The following is a 21,016-nucleotide window of genomic DNA, read 5'->3' as shown; positions in this document are numbered from 1 at the left end:
GCTTCATTTGAGTCTTTGTAGGGAATGATTGGCCCTAGAACCCTGAAACTCACAGGTCATGTTAACACTCGTGTGGGTGTCAGACTTATCACTCTCTCATCCTCCACCCTGGTTCAAATATTGCGGTGAGATGTCACCTGAGATATTACTCCAATGATTCAAACCTTCAGGGGAGGGGAGCAGCCTTCAGAGATCTGGAAAATTAATTTTACTCGCAGGACACAGTGACATCTCCTACTAATAATTTTTATCCAGGCAGCATGTGTAAAGGTTCTAATATTGTGGGTTTTTTTTTTTTTTTTTTTTGACAGAGTCTAGCTCTATTGCCCAGGCTGGAGTGCAGTGGCGTGATCTTGGCTCACTGCAAACTCCACCTCCCAGGTTCAAATGATTCTACTGCCTCAGCCTCCTGAGTAGCTGGACTATTTTTTGTATTTTTAGTAGAGACAGGGTTTCACCATGTTGGCCAGGCTGGTCTCAAACTCCTTACCTCAAGTGTTCTGCCTGCCTCGGCCTCCTAAAGTGTTGGGATTACAGGCATGAGCCACTGCACCTGGCCTATTGTGTGTTTTTAAAAGTTGCTTGCATTTTTTCCTTTTTTTTTTTTTTTTAATCTAAAAATGTAGCCAAGAAGTAGGCATCTGATCCTTGGTCTCACATCAGGATGCTGGTGCTTCAGCAGAATTGTAACAGTCCCTAGTTTTTGAGTGTGGTTGCCATGGTCCAGGCCCTTGCAATTCACAACCATTTAGTCCTCACAATAACAGTCTAATTTCTGGTGTATTAGCATCCCCATTTTTCAGAAGATGAAGCTTGAGTTAGGGTTTGAACCCATGTACTCTAGCATTGGTATTGAAGCTAATAACCACCACACCTCACAGCTTTACAAAAAGGAGATTATTCTTGCAAGGCTTCCTCAACTCAGTAGGGTTTCTTATGTTGATGGATGTCTGGGGTCATCAACCTTTCAGGGATCCCAGGTGGCAGATACCACATCATCTTTGACTCTTTCTCTTCCTTGGTCTCTACTTGCAGTTAGTTGCATATTTCCTTGTTCTAGCTCTATAGGAACTCTTTTGTCTTTATTTTCACATCTAATGCCCTTGTTCAGACATTGTCTTATGAACTCAATATGGCTGCCCCATCAGTCTTCCTTGTCTCCAGCTTTGGCAACCTCAGATTCACCTTTTACACTGTGATCATTTATTCAACAAATCTTTATTGAACACTGATTGTGTACTGGGGATTACAAAAGAATAAGACAGCTACACTCTCTGCCAGTATGGGCCTTCAAGTAGCTTTGGAAGGGCCTATTATTTTCCAAGTATTGAATATGTGCTAAGCAAGTATTGAATATGTGCTAAGAACCACCCTTTAAGGTGGTTCACTGTGACATTCGCCACTTCACAGATGCACAAACAGAGGCTTAGAGAGGTTAAATAACTAACTCAAGGCTACATAGCTACAGAATATCAGAGCCAGGTATCAAACCACGGCAGTGAGATTCTATAGCCCAGACTCTTAACCAGATTAGACATTGAAGAAGTAATTGCAAAAGGACTGAATGCAAAAAGTAGTTCAGGACCATTTAACAAGGAGATTCGACTTAGACTGAAAGGATGGTGATGGTGATTCCAATAAAAATGAACATTACCAAGTACTTTAGAAACATAATCTCATGTAATTCTCCCAACCCTACAGATTAAGACGTAACCCAGAAGGGTTAAGTAACATTGGTAACATCTATTATCTATTATTTCATACAGCTAGCATTTGAACCCAGGTGTATCTGACTCCACAGCCTGAACTCTGAATTAACAAATTGCCTTGCCCTTTGTAAAAGCAACTGTGACTCTTACACTCTTTTTATTAAAATCCTTCAATGCTTCTCTGACTCCCAACCTCCAGGATAAAATCCCAACTGCTTTTCCTGGGTAACCCTCCCATTAGATCCATTCATGCCCCATGGAGCCCCAGCCTTGCTGGCTGCTACCTGCTTCTGCCACACCTTTACTCATACTGTTCTTTTTACCCGGAAGATTGCCCTTCTTGTCCTCCCTCTCTCCTCCCACCTCCAACAGAAGTGCACTCTCACTCCCAATCCTTGCCCATCCAGTTTCCTCAAATGGGAAAAGACCCTAGTAAAATCCTCTTGCTCCCTGAAGCTTTACCCACATCTGCCCAGTGGAAAAGACTCCAAGCTTCCCTAGCAACCTGGCTGACTGTCTATATGACCTGATGGTTCAGATTATCATCTACCTTCCATAGCAGCCTTTTGCTGTATAGTTAGTCTATCATTTTAAATGACACATGTGATCCCTATGAGGGTGCGATTAGCATTTTCTAACCATCTACTTTTGGCTATTGTTATGCCACTCTCTATTTCACCTTCGCCACCACCCTGTGAGGAAGGGGCTTGTAGCTTCACTTTTATAGATGGTAAAATTGGTAGTTCTGAGAAGTACAGTGACTCGTCCAAGATCCATAATTAGTAAGTGGAGGAGTGTAGATTTAAACCTGAGGATTTAAGCTTCCAAATCCTATGTTCTTTCCCCCACCTCACCCACCTTTAATGCTGACTGTGCCTGAGTTTGTTCCAGAATCTAAGTCCTGGCCCTGAGCAGGCACTCAGCAAATGTCAGCTGAAAGTCTGAATGTATAGACTCACTGATAAAGTTTAAATGGGAGCCAGAGTTAAAGCCAGGGAGTGAATAAATAGAAGGTTCAGGGATGGTCCAGGCCCTGGGGATCACTCTAGCTGATGGTGAGATGCCCCAGCCATTAGCTGAGGTTCAGAAAGTTGCCAAGAGCTTCTGGAAAACCCAAGGCTGAGCAGCTGCAGATATATTTGGCTTACATAATCCAGAGGAATGCGCTGGGGAGAAAAGCCAAATAGCAAGGCTTTGCTGGAAAGCAGGGCTGGGGAATGGGGAGCAGGGATGCACAGGTGTTAATTATTCCTCCCATCTTACCCTTTCCCATGTGAATACAATGCATTCTTCCCTTCCCAAACTCCCACTGGCATCAGAGATGTTCAAGGTCCCTCTGCAGCTGTGACTAAGAGGGGAAGCTGGGGAGGGGCCAGGCTTCCCACCACGTTATTTTTCATCCAGGCAGCCTTGGGAGCCTGAAGTCCCTCCACAAGCTTGGATGTGATCCTTCTAAGCTTTCTTCAAATGGCAACTTGTGGGCTCAGCTGTTTGCTCAGCTGTCTCTGCCCCCTACCTCCTTGTTCAGGGGGCTGCCTGACGGCAGTTTGGCCCAAACCAGTCTGAAGAGAGAGTACTGGGGTAATGTGATGGCTGCATAAGGACTTGGAAGGTCACGTCCATCATGAGATAAGTAAAGGGGGACTTTGAACCCCAGTATTTCTCCCTCTCCATTTAAGATATCGGGGCAGGGAAGAATTTTAAGTATCACCTTGTTCCCCTCCTACATTTTACAATGAAGAAACTGAGTCCTGAAGAAGTAGAGATTTGTCCAAAGTTGGAGTGAATTCATAGAGGAGCTGGAGGATGATCTTAGTCCTTAAATTCTCTATCACATTCTGTGGGTGTTGATTCAAAATAATTCTGTTCAATCTCTTCCCACCTGTGTAACACTAAGGTGGTCATATAACCTCCCTAGGCAAACATGACCTTTAAATTTTTTATGTGTCCCTTATATTTGAGGATATAACTGGATCTACTTCATGAGGTAATAGAATGAAACAAGTAACACCTTGCAAAGTACTTAGAATAGGACCTGGCACTTAGCAACTGTTCTGTAAACATTTCTAATCACTGCAACCATTGGGAGGTTTGAAAAACAGGGTCTACAGGATGCACTGACATGTGTCCATGCCCCTCCCTGGGAAGCCTGCCATCATCCATTGCCCTTCTCCAGATAAGTGTCAAGGGCTCTAAGATGTAGCTCAAGTAGCACCTCCTCAAGACACCTTCTTCCCATCTCTAGCTTGGGATACTTGTTTGCCTCTCATCGGTGTCTCCACATCATCTAGGACAATCCCATTATGAATCATTCACACTGAGTTTCATCATTTATCGACTGGGCATATCCCACCACCACTAAGCTGGAGAAGGCCAGAGATGGTGTTTCATCTGTCTCTCCACCCCAGTATCTGAGCATGCCACAGACAGTATGGTATGTGGTATGCAAATGTTTGTTGATCATAGGAGGAAAAAAAATTAAAAATGGAGAAGAGGAAGGAAGAAAGGGAAGAAGCAGAACACTATATAAGAATAAAAGAATGGTGTTATTAATGCATTTTAACTATCTATCTTCCTTCTTCTAGCCAAGGGAGGCCAACCTCCCTAATATTCTACCTTTTCCTTACCTAGCCTTACCTGCTAAGACCCTATTCTAACCCTAAGGTTTTCTTTATACATATTAAAGCTGTAAACAAACAGTGAGGTAAAGACACAACATTCTCATAATCATAACTACCCTCACAGTTGACAAAATGCTTTTAAGTGAATCAGCCCACTAGCACTCTTTGAAGGAGGGAGTATTAGCATGTTTTTAGATTTAAAAAACCCTGAAGCAAAGAAAAAACACTGAAGAAAGCAGATGAACCTGTCTGGAATCCACATCTCCTGGGCCACAGATCAATCCACTTAATGTCTTTACCATACTACCTTCTTTCCCCTGTGGATTGCTCCACTGCCTCAATTCTACACTATTTTGCACACCTCAAGCCAATAATTATGGAACAACTAACTCTATAGACTTGAAGTCAGTCTCATCACAGCTCCCACCCAGCGTTCTCTCTTTCCATTCTAAAAGTCAAAGCGGCCTTCTTTTCACAACAACAGAATGGAATTATTAATGAGAGAAAATTGAGTTTGCCTACTTCTTGCAACAACTCTCTGCCCCAGTTCCTGGGAACATATTTTTGGACTCAATCTGCTATCAAAACACAGAAATTAGTCTCCAATTTTGGACGTCAAACTCAGTTATCTCTTTTGTTAGGAAGGAAAATGAGTAACAATTCATTCTGGTTGGAAGCCAAGCTAATATCTTAGCACAGAGTGTCATTAAAAATCCCAGTCCCACTGGCTGTTGTGGTATCTTTAAAAGCTTGAACATGTTCAGCCGCTTCGAATGTTTTTTCTGGGTTTGTTCTCCCTCAAGCCGCTTGTCACTTTAACCTGGGGATCAGTTACTATTTAAGGCAGAAAATGGCTTGAAGCATTTTTTTTTTCTTCCATGGTTTTGTGGATTTAGACTTCCCTAATGAAGAGATTTGGAGGAAAAAAAAAATCTACTCTAGGTGGTATCCACAGCTCCCAGCCATTGCCAAGCAAGTTGGCCATTAAGTATAAGAAAAAGAAGAAGGGAAAAAAGTTTTCACAGTTTAAAATTATATTACCAATTTCATTACAGATCTCATTTTAATTCTGACTGAAGCCTAGCCTTGCCTTCTCCCTGTACTCTCTCACGTATAGTTATTAAGTCTGGGTTGGAGTTCAAGCTATTCTCCCTGATTTCAGCATATTAATATGGTTTATTGGTATTTCATTGCCACCTCCCCTATGGGGGTTCTGAATCTCAGCTCAATTTATATTTCCCCTCTTTCTGGGCTCTGGGATGAAGCTTGTTTCATTTTGGTGTTAAGGAGGGGTGTGTGAATTTGATTGGAGTTTATTTTTGGGGATGGGAGCAACATCCTTGGGGAGTGAAGTCAATCATAGAAGAAGAGGCAGCCTCAGACCTCCTGCACTGTCATTCTTTTTTATGTATCTTCTTAGGGCATCTGGGTCCACATGTTGGTCCTCTCTTACTTCATTTTTTACAGACACAATTTCTTATATGCTTACTGAGTCAGAACCCCTGTTGGATATCACAATAAGTTAGAACATGAATAAGCTGTGGTCTTTGCCTTTGAAAAAATTTAAGTCTAACCATTGAACTAACTTAAAAAAAAATTCAATGAAAGTTTTTAGGGGGCATCAAGTATGTTTTGGACCTTGTCCAAGGTTCTGAACATAATGTGCAAGACAAATATAATCTCTATCCTTAAGGAATTTGAAACCTAGCAAGAGAGAACAACATTAACTAGATAAATGTACAGTTATACACTGAAATAAGTGTGATACAGAAAAAAAGCAGGGCTCAAAGAGAATGATTCGTAAGGGAGCTAACAGAGGCTGGGAAGTAAAAAAGGAAAGTCTAATACCCTAGAGTAAATGAGAGAAACTGGAGATGTGGGAAGAAGTTTTCAGGCAAAGAAAACAACATGTAAATGTGCAAAGAGCCTGAGGCAGGAGGCAACAGAGAAATTTAAGGAGCCAATATAGGGAGAGGTGTTGTGAGTTAAGACTGGAAAGGCAGGCAGGGGCCTGACCTTGCAAGGATGTAAAGGCCACGATAAGAAGTACAAAACAAGTACAAAACAAGTACAAAAGAAGACAATAAACAGTTTTATGGAAAGTATGACATGTATGCAATACATGTAAGCAATGTATTGATATTTTTCATTGTAAAAGATGGCTCTGTTTGCACTGTTAAGAAAAGATAGGAGAGAGGCTAGATTTAAAGCAGGAGGCCAGTTCGTAGGACTGTGGCAGTTGTCTCAATGACACTTACATAACAGTAATAGTAATAGGAGGTAGACTGAGGTCATTAGAAAGGCACAAATATAGTTCTAGGTAATGTTCATGAAAGGTGATATTATTTATCTCTGGGGACTCATTGAAGAAGGTTTTCTAGAAGAGGGAACAAAATAAGTTATGCCTTAGAGATGGGTGAGATTGCCGTGTATGTAAATACATGATGGAAAAGAATGTACAAGCAAAGGTATACAGAGAGGCAGATACCAGGTAAGACAGTCTATTTGTCTAAACAGTATCAAGGCTGTGCAAATGTGTTAACAAAGAAAAAGACAGAAGCCATATTGTATAGAACTTCCATCCATAAGCATGTTCCACAGTATTCAAAGATCTGCAGTCAACACGGAGCATTTTAAAACAAAGCCTGGGATGATTTCAGAGAGCAGGATGTCCAAGGAACTACTTGTTTTAAATAAAGTGTTTGGCAGTTTGTGGCTAAGGATCCACTTACAATGTGGTGTCATTTTCCCTTCTAAGAATTGAAAATACTCCTTCCATGTATTTAAATCACTGCAAAGTAGTTCTGAAGCCAATTATGGACCTCACTCCTTTCTAACAGCATGAAGCCATGCATTAGCTCATTCTTCTGGGATGGAAGACATCAAGTAGGGATGAGAGCAAATAAATGTAGGCAAGTGTAATTATTCACAATTTTATGCTCAAAACCAGCTACATGTGTGGCATGTTAGTGAATCATGCCCTCCCGATGTGTGGGCATTTGTCCTTATGATTTCATGGGCTAAGAAGGAATACTCTATCCCAAATACTTCAGTCATAGGGAACAGAGACGACTTGGATTTCAACTTAGTTCAACCTAAAACATGATTGTTAACTGCTTAAATTAACCTAAATTAAAAAACATTTTAGCATAAGTATTTTGATGCAACAACCATATCAATATATAAAATTGTGTGTGTGTGTGTGTGTGTGTGTGTGTGTGTGTGTGTGTGTGAATTTAGCTAAGAAATGTATTCAAGAGACGGAGACATCCCTTGTTTTCACCCATTTCTGAGCCTAGGCAAAGAATTGGTGAGACTCTGGGTGAAGTACTAAAGAATAAACAAACATATTCTAAAAGTCCTAAAATAATTAAGTGGTTTTAAAATGTACAGTTTGATAAGATGGCTCCAAAATAAAATATCATGTATTAAAGCCAAAAGCATCTCTTCCCCTCTCTTCTACAGCTTCGTAAAAATGTGGTCATCTATTCTCAGGAGATTTTCTATGATGGGGAACTCATTACCTTGCAATGACCCCCCTTCCAATATTAAGAAAATATTATTACAACTTCTGACATTTTTATAATTTATTGAACCATTACTAGGTCTTAGGTATTGAGCTAAAAGCTTTATGAGTATTATTTCACTTATTCTTCATAATAACTTCATGAGATAAGTACTGCTATTATCCCCAATTTATAGATAATGTAACTGAAGCTTAAAATGTTTAAATAACTAGCACAAGTCACACAGTCAACAGCAGAGGAAGACATTTCCAAACTGAGGCTTCATCTTCTCCCATCCCTGACCACACTCATCACCCATATAGCTCTCTAGTTTTCCTTCCTTAGGACTTCCAGAACTAGTCTGCTCTCTTCAAAATAAATAATAATTATCCTGGTCTCCTCTCTGGAAGCTTAGAGCATAGAAGAACCTTAGACTGGGGGCTCAGGTAGACTTAAGTTTTCATACCACGTCATCTATGTGTTAATCTCATAAAACCACCTAGCATCCCTGAGCCTCAATTTTCATGTATGAAAAATGAGGATACTAAATCCAGACTCTCAATTTTGCTGTGAGAATTGAAGGAAGAACCCTATGTAAAGTGCTTTGTATGCTACTCAATAGATAGTATACTCAATAATAGTAGGTTTTCTTCCTGTCTAGGTTCCTTCAACTCTTGTTATTGAATGAATGTCATCCATCCTTTCCTTAAGAGGTCATTAGGTACCTACTGTGCTTTTTGAATATTTTGACTGTCAAATACTCTCACTTGAATAACTTCCAATGTATATCATATCTTGGAACAAAACAGAGAATTCTAGGTGGAATGTTACCTGCCTACACTGGAGTGGAACTATCTCACCTACTTCACCTGGATAGCTTGTTCCTTTAAAAGTAGAATCTTCTATTGACTGACTACATTGGGTGAATATATACTGACTTACATAGGGAACCTCAGTAGATGCATAAACTAACATCTCAGCTAAGATAGGTGCTCAATATTAACCAATAACTATTTCTCAACAAGGCTAACTGCATGGCAATTTTGATAAGGTCCAAACCTGTGTGATCAGGGTTAGTATGTTATAAATCTTAAGAACAGATCACCCACATTATATCCAATGCTAATGACAGTTACTGGAGTTATGCTATGAGGCAGCTCCATTAAGAGGGCATTGATAAAGTCAAAGGTGGAGGAAACAAAAGACCCTTATTAAAGATGTTTATAACAATTCCAAGGGGTCTGAAGAAGTGATCACATATGTTAGGTGGAAAAAAAGTAACACTTACAGAGTTATTGATGTAGCTCTCAAAGCCTTGATAAGTGACCACCTAGAGGGTTCTTGTAAAGAATATTAATATGTGGGCTCTACCCTCAGAGAATCTGACTCACTGGTTCTAGGAATTATCTCCCCAGATGACCTAAATGCAAATGATTTGTAGTTCACAGCTGGATAAACAATGCTAGCTTAAGTCTGTTTAGATGCAAACATGTTCCATTTCTTCAGTGTGTGCTTAGGAGGGCAAAAAGCCACTGATGGCTTTGAAGAAGCCCAGATAAAAGAAGGGGTGAGATTTGCCAAGGATTTGGATAGGAACTGTGTCAGAACTCTTGCCAGCTGGGCTCTGCACAAGTGCTATGTCATAATGACCTTTTCTTTATAATGGACAGTAAGCATCGAGTATAACTATGCAGTAACACAAGGGGCAGAATTCATTTTCTCGTGGAAGACAGGACCCATTACTCAGCCCCATCCAATGATCCAGCACCATGGACAGCTCAACGTGTAAGTGTGGCTGAGAGCTCTCTCTACTAAGAAGGGCCAGCACCTTGGCAGCTTGGAACTCATGGGGGTGACTGAAAAAGGATGAAAGCTGCCCTGGCTTTGGTCCGTGGGAGACCTGGTCTCAAATGGAGCTTCTTGCACTTGACATGAGCTGCCCTCATCCCGATAGGCCTCATTGAGACTTTGTTTTTAATGTTTTTTAAAACTTTGCCAGTCTTAAGGGGCCGGTATTATGATGTGGGTGAATATATATATGTAAAATATCATAGAATTGTGCACTTTCCATCTCTGCTTGTTACTACATTTATGTTAGGTTGCAACACATTTATAAATATCAATGCTAAGGGATGACATGGGTTCAAGAAAATAGGCACTATTATCACTTTCCCTCTCATCCCCCTAGGTAATACCCTCATATCTCCAGAAATCAGAGCTGGAAACTCCAGTAGTACAATTTATAAAATCAATTTTCTAGACCCTTCTGTATTCCTACAGATGATTTGATTCTACTCCCCTTCACATCCCAGTTTCTGTATCTCCCACAGGTGGATAATAAAGACTACTTTGGAGAGCTTTTGGAGGAACGAGATGAGCAGCGCTGATAGAGTTTCTGCCAAAGGAGGCATTAGGATCATGCTGGGGAAGGTGAGCTTGCTTGGAATTACCAGATAGCTATCCACCTGGCTTCAAATGCTGGATACTCCCAGGATTCCTGCTGAGCCCCAGAGATGGAGGACTTTCAAGTATTAACATCTCCAAGTGGGAAAGTCACTTTTGGCTGGAACAGAGGATATAATGTACTCCCTCTTCCATTCACCTCACTGAGAGTAGCTAAATTCACCTATTTAGTTTTCTATATTTTCTTGCCTTGCCATATTCCAGCTTCTGAAGTTTCTTTCTCTACAAACTGTTTTGATAATAAGAGTAATAACAGCTACCATTTTTTGGGCTATAACAATGTTTTAGACACTCTACTAAGCATTTCATACACATTATAACATTCAATCTCATAATAATCCTTATTTTACAGATAGATGAGAAAAATGAGACTCAGGTAGCTAACTTGACTCTTCTACGTTTCATAGTAACTAAGCAACAAAATTTAGATCCAAACCAAAGCCTACTTCATTTGAAAGGACGCATTCCTACCAAGATATTATGGCATGTAAGGGATGGAGATTCCATTATGCCTAGAGACTAAGATACTGTGGACAAGGCCTTCCCAATGCTGTCTTCTAAGCTTGCTCCACCACATCTCCAGGATGTGTACACTCCGTAGTTACTTCTCTTTTTCTTTTGTATTTATTATATTTTCTTATGTTCTGTAAGCTTGATGCTCTGGCATCTGAGCCTCCTGACTGGGGAGAGCCCTCCCCTCCAGGGATAGTCATATCTTAGAGAAAGCAAAAGACTTGCCCAGGGAGCATCTCTTTCATATGAATATTAAGCAATCCAGAACCTACACTCCAGTCATCTCCTCTATACAGCTTATACACATTGGGAAGGAATATTGTCTTCCTTCATCACCCGAGAGCCAGACACCAGGCAATCAGGAGCAGTTCTGAAACCCTAGAGCCCACTAAAGTGATTCAAATTAGCCAATCTCAAATCTGTCTACCCTGCTTACATTGCCTCACCCATTTCTCCCTGCAATACCATAAGACAGGCTCTTTCCCATGCTTTCCACTTGGTCCCTCTGCCTGCTGGTAGATATGGGTGCTTTCCCACATGGTCTGCACGGTGTGCTGTACATTGTGTATCTGAGATCTGTGAGTATGAAAACTGCTTGTTTCACAACAGTTCTTTCTGCATCTGCAGACAAATCCTGGGTACATTTTAAAACTTCATGGGTACATTTCAAAACATCTTTGATCGCTATGCATCATCTGCCTTAGTTTTCTTTGATTCAGTATCTGTTGTGTGCTTAGAGATCTACTAGAAGGATCCTATAGAACAATGAAAACTCAGTTTTAATTCAGGCAACATTCATCTACTGGACACATATTTGCTGAATATCCATTATGAACCAGGCACTGTGCTTATCAATGGGAATATAATATTTCTCCCCAAAGACATAATTCCTGCCCTCACAGAGATTCCAGTCTAGAGGCAGAAACAGACAATTTCACAGGCTATTACAAAATTTTAAGCTTAAGACACTGGGCACACTGAGAAAGGGCACCTTTTAATTCACCACACTTTGGTCTATCCTTCCAAATCATCAAGATGATTTGTAGCCGTCTTAAGTAATGCCTTGATTTTGCTATTTCCCAACTGTTTGCCATTTCTCAGCCACATGCTATCTGAAAATTTGATGAACATGATAAAAGGCGGGAGTAGTAGTCTTCAGAATACTCCTGTGAGGTAGGTACTACTATTATCCACATTTTATAGATGCAGAGACAGAGGCTCAGAGAGGTGAATTCACTTTGCTATCAAAGAGGCAGACAATGGAGCAAGCATTTGGATTAATGTTTGTATTATTCCAAAGCCTGTGCTCTTAGCCATTAAACTGTTTCACCTTGAGCAAGTTATTTTCTCAGGGCTTCCATTTCTACATGTATGAAAATAAATATGTAAAACTTGAACACCTTTAAGTCTTAACATTCTACAATTAATGAGTAGTGACAGCTGAGAGATGAAGGGTAGGGACATGCAATTCTTCCAGCTGCATAATCCATGAAACTATTTGCTTCTGTAAATTTTGTTCCTCCTGCTTTCCTACACCATTCCCTGCCATCTCCCCCACCACATATTTACCTGTCTTATGTGCACATACGGCTCATTAAAGATGAGCTGAAGTCTTGTATGCACATAGGTCTGAAAATCACATGAACGTATGTGAAATAAGAAATATAAGTTCTGAATGTATATGAACTTATCTGCAGTCCCAGTGAAAAACAAGCAGGGGCTTCTGCACTATGGTGAAGTTGGAACAATCAGGATGCATTAATAGGAGTTTGAGTGTTTCAGAGAATGGGAGTAAAATTCCACTTTGCTCTGGTCAAAATATACTAAAAGGATGGTGCTAAGTTCTGAACACCGAGACTTAAACCCTGGAGATAAAATCGAATTTCACTGAAGGAAGACTGGCAAATAGAGGGTAAGGATCTCAAAAACATTCAATACATCTCAAAATGCAAAAATATTTTTAAGAATTAATGGTACTAATATGGTGCTACAAGTCAGAAAGTTTATTGCCTCTACAGAACACTAACTGGAAGGAGGCACGAGGAAACCTTATGAGGTGCTGGAAATATTCTATGATTTTATCTGTGTAGATTCATATATAATCCTGTTACATGTCCTTATCACAAAAATATAGAGTGAGAAGAAACTTTTAGAGGTGATGGCTATGTTTATGGCATTCCTTATGGTGTTGATTTCATGGGTATTTACTTATCTTCAAACTCATCAAGACGTATACATTTGAAAAAGTGTAAAATGTATACAATTTGTAAAGTGTAAAAAGTTCTAAAACTGAAAATTTATTAAGTTGCACAGTTGCACAGTTAAGGCATGCCTTCTTTATTATAATTATGCCAAACTTCAATACATCTAAAGACGGTGACGCCATGTGAGAAGTGTTTGAGAAACAGACGCCAACATATCCTGGAATGTGTAAACTGGGACAACTTTTCTGGAGGGCACTTTAGCAATAAATAGCAACCACCTTAATCAGGGCCTTGGACCATGCTTTGCTAATGACTAAGGTGGCTACAGTGTCTCATTAATTCAATTTAATTGGGTGAAAAGTAAATGGTACAATATAAGATACTTGTAAAGTATATTTACAGGGAAAGAGAATATAAATATTATCCAGGACATTCAGGAAATTCCATTAAAACTCATACAGTCTTTCTTGTCATATGATTTTAATTAGCAAATACTCTTTGGGGGACATTTTTATTTTGAAATGGATCCACAATCAAAAAAACCAGTAGGTTCTCTGAAGTAGCTCAATCTTTCTGCATTCACATTTGAGCTCTTCCTTTATTTTTTCAACTTGATTGTTGCTCATAGGTTAAAAGCAGTCTTTACTAGATAAAGAAAATGTGGTACATACACACCATGGAAAACTATGCAGCCATAAAAAGGAATGAGTTCATGTCCTTTACAGGGACATGGGTGAAACTGGAAACCATCATCCTCAGCAAACTCACACAGGAACAGGAAACCAAACACCACATGTTCTCACTCATAAGTGGAAGTTGAACAATGAGAACACATGGACACAGGGAGGGGAACATCACACACTGGGGCCTGTTAGGGGGTGGCGGGTAAAGGGGATGGAGAGCATTAGGACAAATACCTAATGCATGTGGGGCTTAAAACCTAGATTGCAGGTTGATGGGTGCAGCAAATCACCATGGCCCATGTATACCTATGTAACAAACCTGCACGTTCAGCTCATGTATCCCCGAACTTAAAGTAAAAGAAAAAAGAGAAAGAAAATAAAATTAAAAAGTAAAAGTAGTCCTTAATTCAAATAATCCAGACTCCAAATGATAAGATCCTCTTCCAAGATATTTAGATGCTCCTTTTTTCCCCCTATAATACATATAATAATAATTCTAACATTGGGCCATACGTAGAAACATTTGACCAGCCAGGGGTGCAAGGTGCTGAGTGGGTGTGGAGCATCTGCAATGCTCGGCTCTTACCATCTGCTATGAAGTGCTCGGGCACATGCAGAGTCACCTTCACAGTGAGTGGACAAGACATCTGGCTGCCACACACCATGGCCAGGATGCAGGAGCTCACAGCAATCAGTGTCAGGGCTGTCTTGTTCACTGGGCTTTTCAGCAAACCTGGTAACACAAACACACACAAAGACACAAAATTCCATGAGGTAAGGAAATGGGAGTGGCATCAATGGGAATTCTATTATTTTCCAGTTGGGAATCTAAAAAAAGAAAAGAAAAGAAAAAAAAATCATGTTTTCTAACCTTTGTGCCTGCTATGACACCTCAGTGGGCCCTCTTTGGGCCTTGGTTTAACACTCTGCAAAATGAGCTTCTTACGATTCCTTTGGGTAAACATAAAAGAAACAGGCTTCCTGAAACTCGTGGCAATTTTTACTCCTCCCTTCCCAATTTGGTTGGTCATTCTTGATTACAATTAGATGATATTAAGCCCTCCATTCTCCTTAGAGGCAAGTGAGAAGATACCTTGCTGTTAAATTCAGTAGAGCCTAGTGAAATAAGCATGGATTTTGGAGTTAGATCATTCTGGGTTCAAATTTGGGCTTTGGCCCTCATTGATTGTGTGATCTCCATTTTCCAAACCTAGTTTCTTACTTTCTTTTTCTTTTTTGTTTGAGGCGGAGTCTCGCTTTGTCACCCAGGCTAGACTGCAGTGGCGCGATCTCGGCTCACTGCAACCTCGGCCACACGGGTTCAAGTGATTCTCCTGCTTCAGCTTCCTGAGTAGCTGGGATTACAGGCACCCAGCACCATGTCCAGTTAATTTTTGTGTTTTTAGTAGAGACGGGGTTTCACCATGTTGGCCAGGCTGGTCTGGAAGTCCTGACCTCAGGTCATCCACCTGCCTCAACCTCCCGAAGTGCTAGGATTACAGGCATGAGCCAGCACGCCTGGCCACCACTTCAGTTTCTTTATACGTAACATGAAGATAATAAATATCTCACAGGGTTCTTGTGACAATTACACAGCATGATTTGTATATAATGCCTGTCATTTAGAAGAGTTTCATGGTTAGAAGCTGATCAGCTCAAATGAATTTCACAAGCCTTTACTGAGCAACTACCATGTGAGACACATACAGAGCAGAAGAATAATCTCTCCTCGTCAGGAGTTTACAGGCTAGGGGGAAAAGTCTAGCTTATCCAAAGTGAATTGGATTCTAAGACAAATTGTGTCACGACCTAGAAGAGAGGGCAGAGAGTCGGGAGGGTGGCTTTGCCTCTGAAAATTAAAGACAATTTTATGGATATAATAGGAAAAGTAGATTGGATCTGCACAGCTAGAGGACACTGGGCCAACAAAGACATTCTATGGAGGCTGTCTTGAGTCCCCGTTTGTTTCTCATTCTTTAGGCTTTGTTCTTCAAGGTTTTGCTCACCAGTTTTAGAGCAATGTCTCCCCAATGTTTTTTACTGCTAGGCTCTTTTTTTAAGCAAACCTTGTCTCTCATCTCCTGGATATCTTTCTGTGGTTATCCCATTAGCATGTCAAATATATTAATAACAGGTTCAAAACAGGGTACATTATATTCTCTTTAAAGCCTCCCCCTCTTGGGATCCTCAGCTTATTGAAAGCATTGCCATTTAGCCTGGCCAGAAACCAAGATGTCACCTTTGAGTTTCTGTCTTCCTCCTTTACAGCATCTGAACAGTTGTGTAGTCCTATTTATTCTATGTCCTTAGCATATTCACCTCATTCCCTTCATCTCTTCTATTGTCTGTTTGCTTGTGGGATAAGGGAGGTGCATGCATATCTGTTCACTGCACTCCCTGCTGAAACCTTTCAAGCTGTTTCACGGTATCTGGTCACAGGATGTGATCCACATTCATTAGACTGGCACCCAAGGCCTTTCATGAAGACTCCCAACACTCATACCTCCTGTGCTCTCTCCCACCTGGCCCAAAGACTAGCAGAGCTGAATTACTGCAGTGTTCCTACCATTAACACTCTTCATCATGTTAACATTAGTGTAGGTGTTGTTCCTTTTGGAAAGAAATCCATTTGTTTCCTTGTCACCACGTCACTCTTTGAGACTCACCACATATAAAGATTTCGTATGCTCTCGGTAGATAAACTACCCATATTCATTGTATTTCCCCTCATACCTTATTCCAAACACTAGAGTCTAGTAAATAGCCAACTCCTTGAAGGCAAGCAGCATCTTTTGCTCACCATTATGTCCCAATGAATAGCACAGTGACTGGCCCATTGCAGAATCTCAGTAAGTGCATGATGACTCCCATAAATGACAGTAACAATGTTAACAACCAACATAACATAGATGCTGACCAATCAAAAAGCATGCCAGCCAACATCCAGCACTGGCCACACAACAGAACATCGGCTATTGCAACACTGGATTACAACAGAACAAGAACCCTTACAATAGCCCGTTGGGGTATTGCCTGTATGGAAATGTATTTTTCTTAATAAACAGGGACCTGCTTGAGGGAGAAGATCCCACCTTCGTCATCTTTGTGTCTCTTATGCCAAAATCACCACCTGGAACCCAGAAGTTACTTAATTTAAGAATAAGACCCTTGTCTTTTTTCTCAGTCCTAGGACAATACATGGCTTATGGTAGGCACTATCCATGAGATTGTGGTTATTGTAGTTATAGAATAGATGTTAAATAGAAGAGTAAATTAAATTAAATAAAAAGATGATTCCAGTGTCCAAATATGGGGAATCTCTAAAACCTAAAATAACTACAGAGAAAAAGGAACATGTTTTATCTCTTATTTGAGTGCCACAAGAAGCTGTTTCATACATATTTACAATAGATATTTATAAATATAAATAGATAAAATATTTATAGTATAAATATTTTAGCAACTAAATAGCATAAACAATCTAACATCAACATTATCTCCTAAAAAGAATACGGACTAAGGGTTGGCACCTTGCATAGACCTCATCTTAAAAAGTCAACCTATTACCCCAGCCTAATCATTTAGCAAAACCCCTAAAATAACACTTAACAGCAGCACTGGAGTTGTTTTATTTGTTTGTTTGTTTTGAGACAAAGTTTCCCTTTGTTGCCCAGGCTGGAGTGCAGAGGCGCAATCTCAGCTCACTGCAACCTCCGCCTCCTGGGTTCAAGTGATTCTCCTGCCTCAGCCTCCCAAGTAGCTGGGGTTACAGGCACACGCCACCACACCCAGCTAATTTTTGTATTTTTAGTAGAGACAGGGTTTCACCATGTTGGCCAGGCTGGTCTTGAACTCCTGACCTCAGGTGATCCACCGACCTCAGCCTCCTAAAATGCTGGGATTATAGGCATGAGCCACCATGCCTGGCCAGCACTGAGTTTTTTAATCTAGATTTTATGGAGTCTATTCTGGGGAAAAAATATGTAACGACGAGTCTAGTACAAATAAATTCTTGGGAAGACGAGACAGGTCCAGAGGAAGAGATGTGAAAGGTAGTGAGAGGCCCCTGGCATCAGGGAACAGACACTCTGGACAGTGAGTCATGGATAACAGCACCCTGTGGATCCCTTAGAGGGCATATCTCATTCCTGGCCCACACAGCAGCACCTGGCCTTTGTGGCCAAGACCTTTCTTTCACTAATTAACAAACTACCAGAAATACACTACCCAGACTCCACAGGGCTAATTTTTGGTCTGGGAAAAGAAGGCTGAGGGGCACAGGTGGAATTGCTCATACTCTCTCCCTGGGTCCTGCTGGACTAAATTGTGTCTCCTATGTCATTTAAAACATCACAGTAACCCAGGGTCTTTAAGAGTAAACATGATGGCTGGGTGCGGTGGCTCATGCCTGTAATCCCAGCACTTTGGGAAGCCAAGGCAGGCAGATCACCTGAGATCAGGAGCTCAAGACCAGCCTGACCAACATGGCGAAACACTGTCTCTACTAAAAATACAAAAATGAGCCAGGCATGATGGCAGGTGCCTGTAGTCCCAGCTACTCCGGAGGCTGAGGCATGAGAATCGCTTGAACCCGGGAGGTGGAGGTTGTAGTGAGCTGAGATCACACCATTGCACTCCAGCCTGGGCCACAGAGCAAGACTCTGTTTCAGAAAAAAAAAAAAAAAAAAGAGTCAACATGGGAAGTGAATTCACATTAGTTTATTGGCTCTTAGTTTTCTCACGTAGAAAATAGTAACATGACTTAGCCATCAGGGGTGTTGTAGGAACTAAATGAGTCAATACATGTCTAATGCCTAGCAAAGTTTTTGGCACATAGTAGGCCCTTGGTAAATAATTTCCAAAAGAAACGGTGGCATTTGTCTCATCCCTGGTGACAGAAACTAGGACTCATCTATTTGTCCAATATATTCTCAGAACATATTAGGAATTCAATTATTCTTATAGAAGCAGAAGACAGAGTAAAAAGTGAAGAGAAGGACATAAGAAGGAGAAAGTGGGAGTTGGGATGAGAATGAACAGCATTGTGGGAACCCATTTACTCGGAGAATGCCTGAATCGCCACAGTTGTTTCTGAAGTCCAGGAGGATGAAAGCATGCAGGTCAAGCCTTCACTAAGCCAGATGCCCATGGAGCAGCCAGGAGGTCCGGGGAGTTGCCATGGCAACCAGACCTGAGAGAAACTTCACAGTCGGACTCAAACCAAGGTAACTTCCTAAGAGTTCCTTGCTCAGGGAGGTGAGCATAGCGTTTAGCTCTGAGTAAGGATTGTAGACAGTCATGAGGTGGAAACTATCTCTCCCATAATACTCACCCCCTCCCCAAGCAGGCTCCTTACTGCACTGCTGTTGTAAGATGCAGAGACAGAAAAGGCAACCTCCACTTGCTGAGCGATTGCTATGATCCAGGCACTGTGCCTAGCACTTATCCTTCTCTCCATCCCTCCATTGATTTACCAATTCAGCTGATTTTTATTGAACATCCTGTCTCTTGAGGCACACTGGTCTGGGCATGGGGAAAATACTACTAAACAAAACAGCCAAAGAACTTGAAGCTTACATGTTAGTGGCAAAGAATTACCTCATTGAATCCTCTCAGCAAAATGTCTCCATCATTTCTATTTTACAGAGAACAGAAGTATGGAGCAATTAAATGACTTGTGTAAGGATCACCCAATTTTGTATGTTACAGAGACTGGGTGAGAACTAGTCCTGTTCCAGCCTTTCCCCTGTATCACAACTTCCCACTTCATCATGGAATAAGGTCCCAGGATACCCTCACGTAGAAAGCGTGACCTTTGGGGCCAGGCATATCTATGTTCAAGTCCTGGCTTATCCACAAAATCTCTGTGTGACACTTGCCAACTGATCCATAAGTCTAATAAGAAAAAAATATTTCCATCTGAAAAATGGGAACAATGGTCTTTTTTCAGAGCTGATGTGAGGACAAAATAAGATACCAAATGTAATTAGCAGAAAAAAAAAAGCTATTTATTTATTTATTTATTTAAATGATAGCTGCAGATCATATTACCTGAGTTTTTTGGGTTTTTTTGTTTTTCCCAGAAGGCTGAGGTCACAGTTCTCCCTGGTTCACACCACCATTTACAGTTCCTTCCCCATTACATGCAGGTGAATAAGCTGTGCTGTAGGAATAGCATTCCACCAGGGCATATTGATTGCTGCGACTGGAGAAAGTTAATAATCTAATTTTCCTTCCATTTTCCCTCCCTCTTACACCTCAGCTCCTCTCATGGCAGCAGAGAATGGCATAAAATGCATTGCTTGAGAAATTCGACCGGAAATAACTCAGCGTTGTTGATCCACACATTGCCTATAATTTGGGGTTTGATTGATTCTTGCTTTGGAAATGCCAGGTTGAGAGGAGAAAATCAAATTTAAGTTAAATCTGGAATTGAATCAATCACATTTTATAATGAAAAAATAGATCTAAGCCCATCAGATCCTTATGTGTGGAAAACTTAAAGCTGGTACACTCCTATTGACTTCCTCCTGAGATCCCCAAAGCATGAGAGACCAGGTCCTAGGCTGAGAAGTAATTTATTTCTTAAAGTGGCAAATGGTGATGTGGTGGGGGAAAGGGATTCTAGAAACTGGAGACATTAGGGTGAAGAAGCCCAGCAGGTAGAAAGGCCACTTAGGATGGGGAAAGAGGCTAGGCTTTGGTATTTATTTATTTATTTATAGATGGAGTCTCACTCTGTCACCCAGGCTGGAGTGCAGTGGTGTGATCTTGGCTCACTGCAACCTCTGTCTCCCAGGTTCAAGCAATTCTCCTGCCTCAGCCTCCCAAGTAGCTTGGACTATAGGCAAATGCCACCACATCCGGCTAATTTTTATATTTTTAGTAGACACAGGGTTTCACCATGATGACCAGGCTGATCTTGAACTCCTGACCTCAGGTGATCTGCCTGCCTCAGCCTCCCAAAGTGCTGGGATTACAGGCATGAGCCACCATGTCCGGCCTGAGCTTTGGTTTTAGATGTGGATATCTAAATCCAAAGTCTTCCATTTGATACCTGCCTAAGTTCTGGCAAGTTATGTGAGCTCTCAGAGCTTCAGTTTCCTAAGCTAAAAAAGGGGAGTGATAATCCCTAACTGATAAAGCTGTGTGTATTAAATAGGAGATCATAATTACAGCACTAAGCACCATGTCTGACACATACTTAGGGCTCTGTAAGCTCTCAGTAGATTTCCTTCCATCTCATTTCCTTTAAACCTCCCTTTCTAACACTTGGCACCTACATGGGCATCAGCAGGATATGTGATACCGTTGCTC

General features: G+C 41.0%; 1 protein-coding gene across 6 annotated transcripts in view; it reads right to left on the bottom strand.

Moving 5' to 3' along the window:
- ASTN2 (astrotactin 2) overlaps positions 1-21,016 on the bottom strand; it is a 985,877-nt gene that overhangs the window by 588,012 nt on the left and 376,849 nt on the right. For all 6 annotated transcript variants that reach the window (XM_015116965.3, XM_015116967.3, XM_015116966.3 and 3 more), the window contains one exon: positions 14,286-14,432. In XM_015116965.3, coding sequence (XP_014972451.3) covers positions 14,286-14,432 — 147 coding nt within the window. The remainder of the gene's footprint in view (positions 1-14,285; positions 14,433-21,016) is intronic.

Source organism: Macaca mulatta, chromosome 15, assembly GCF_049350105.2.
Source record: "Macaca mulatta isolate MMU2019108-1 chromosome 15, T2T-MMU8v2.0, whole genome shotgun sequence".
NCBI lineage: Eukaryota > Metazoa > Chordata > Mammalia > Primates > Cercopithecidae > Macaca > Macaca mulatta.
The sequence above is the reverse complement of the archived record's forward strand: the minus strand, read 5'-3'. Positions and strand labels throughout refer to the sequence as shown.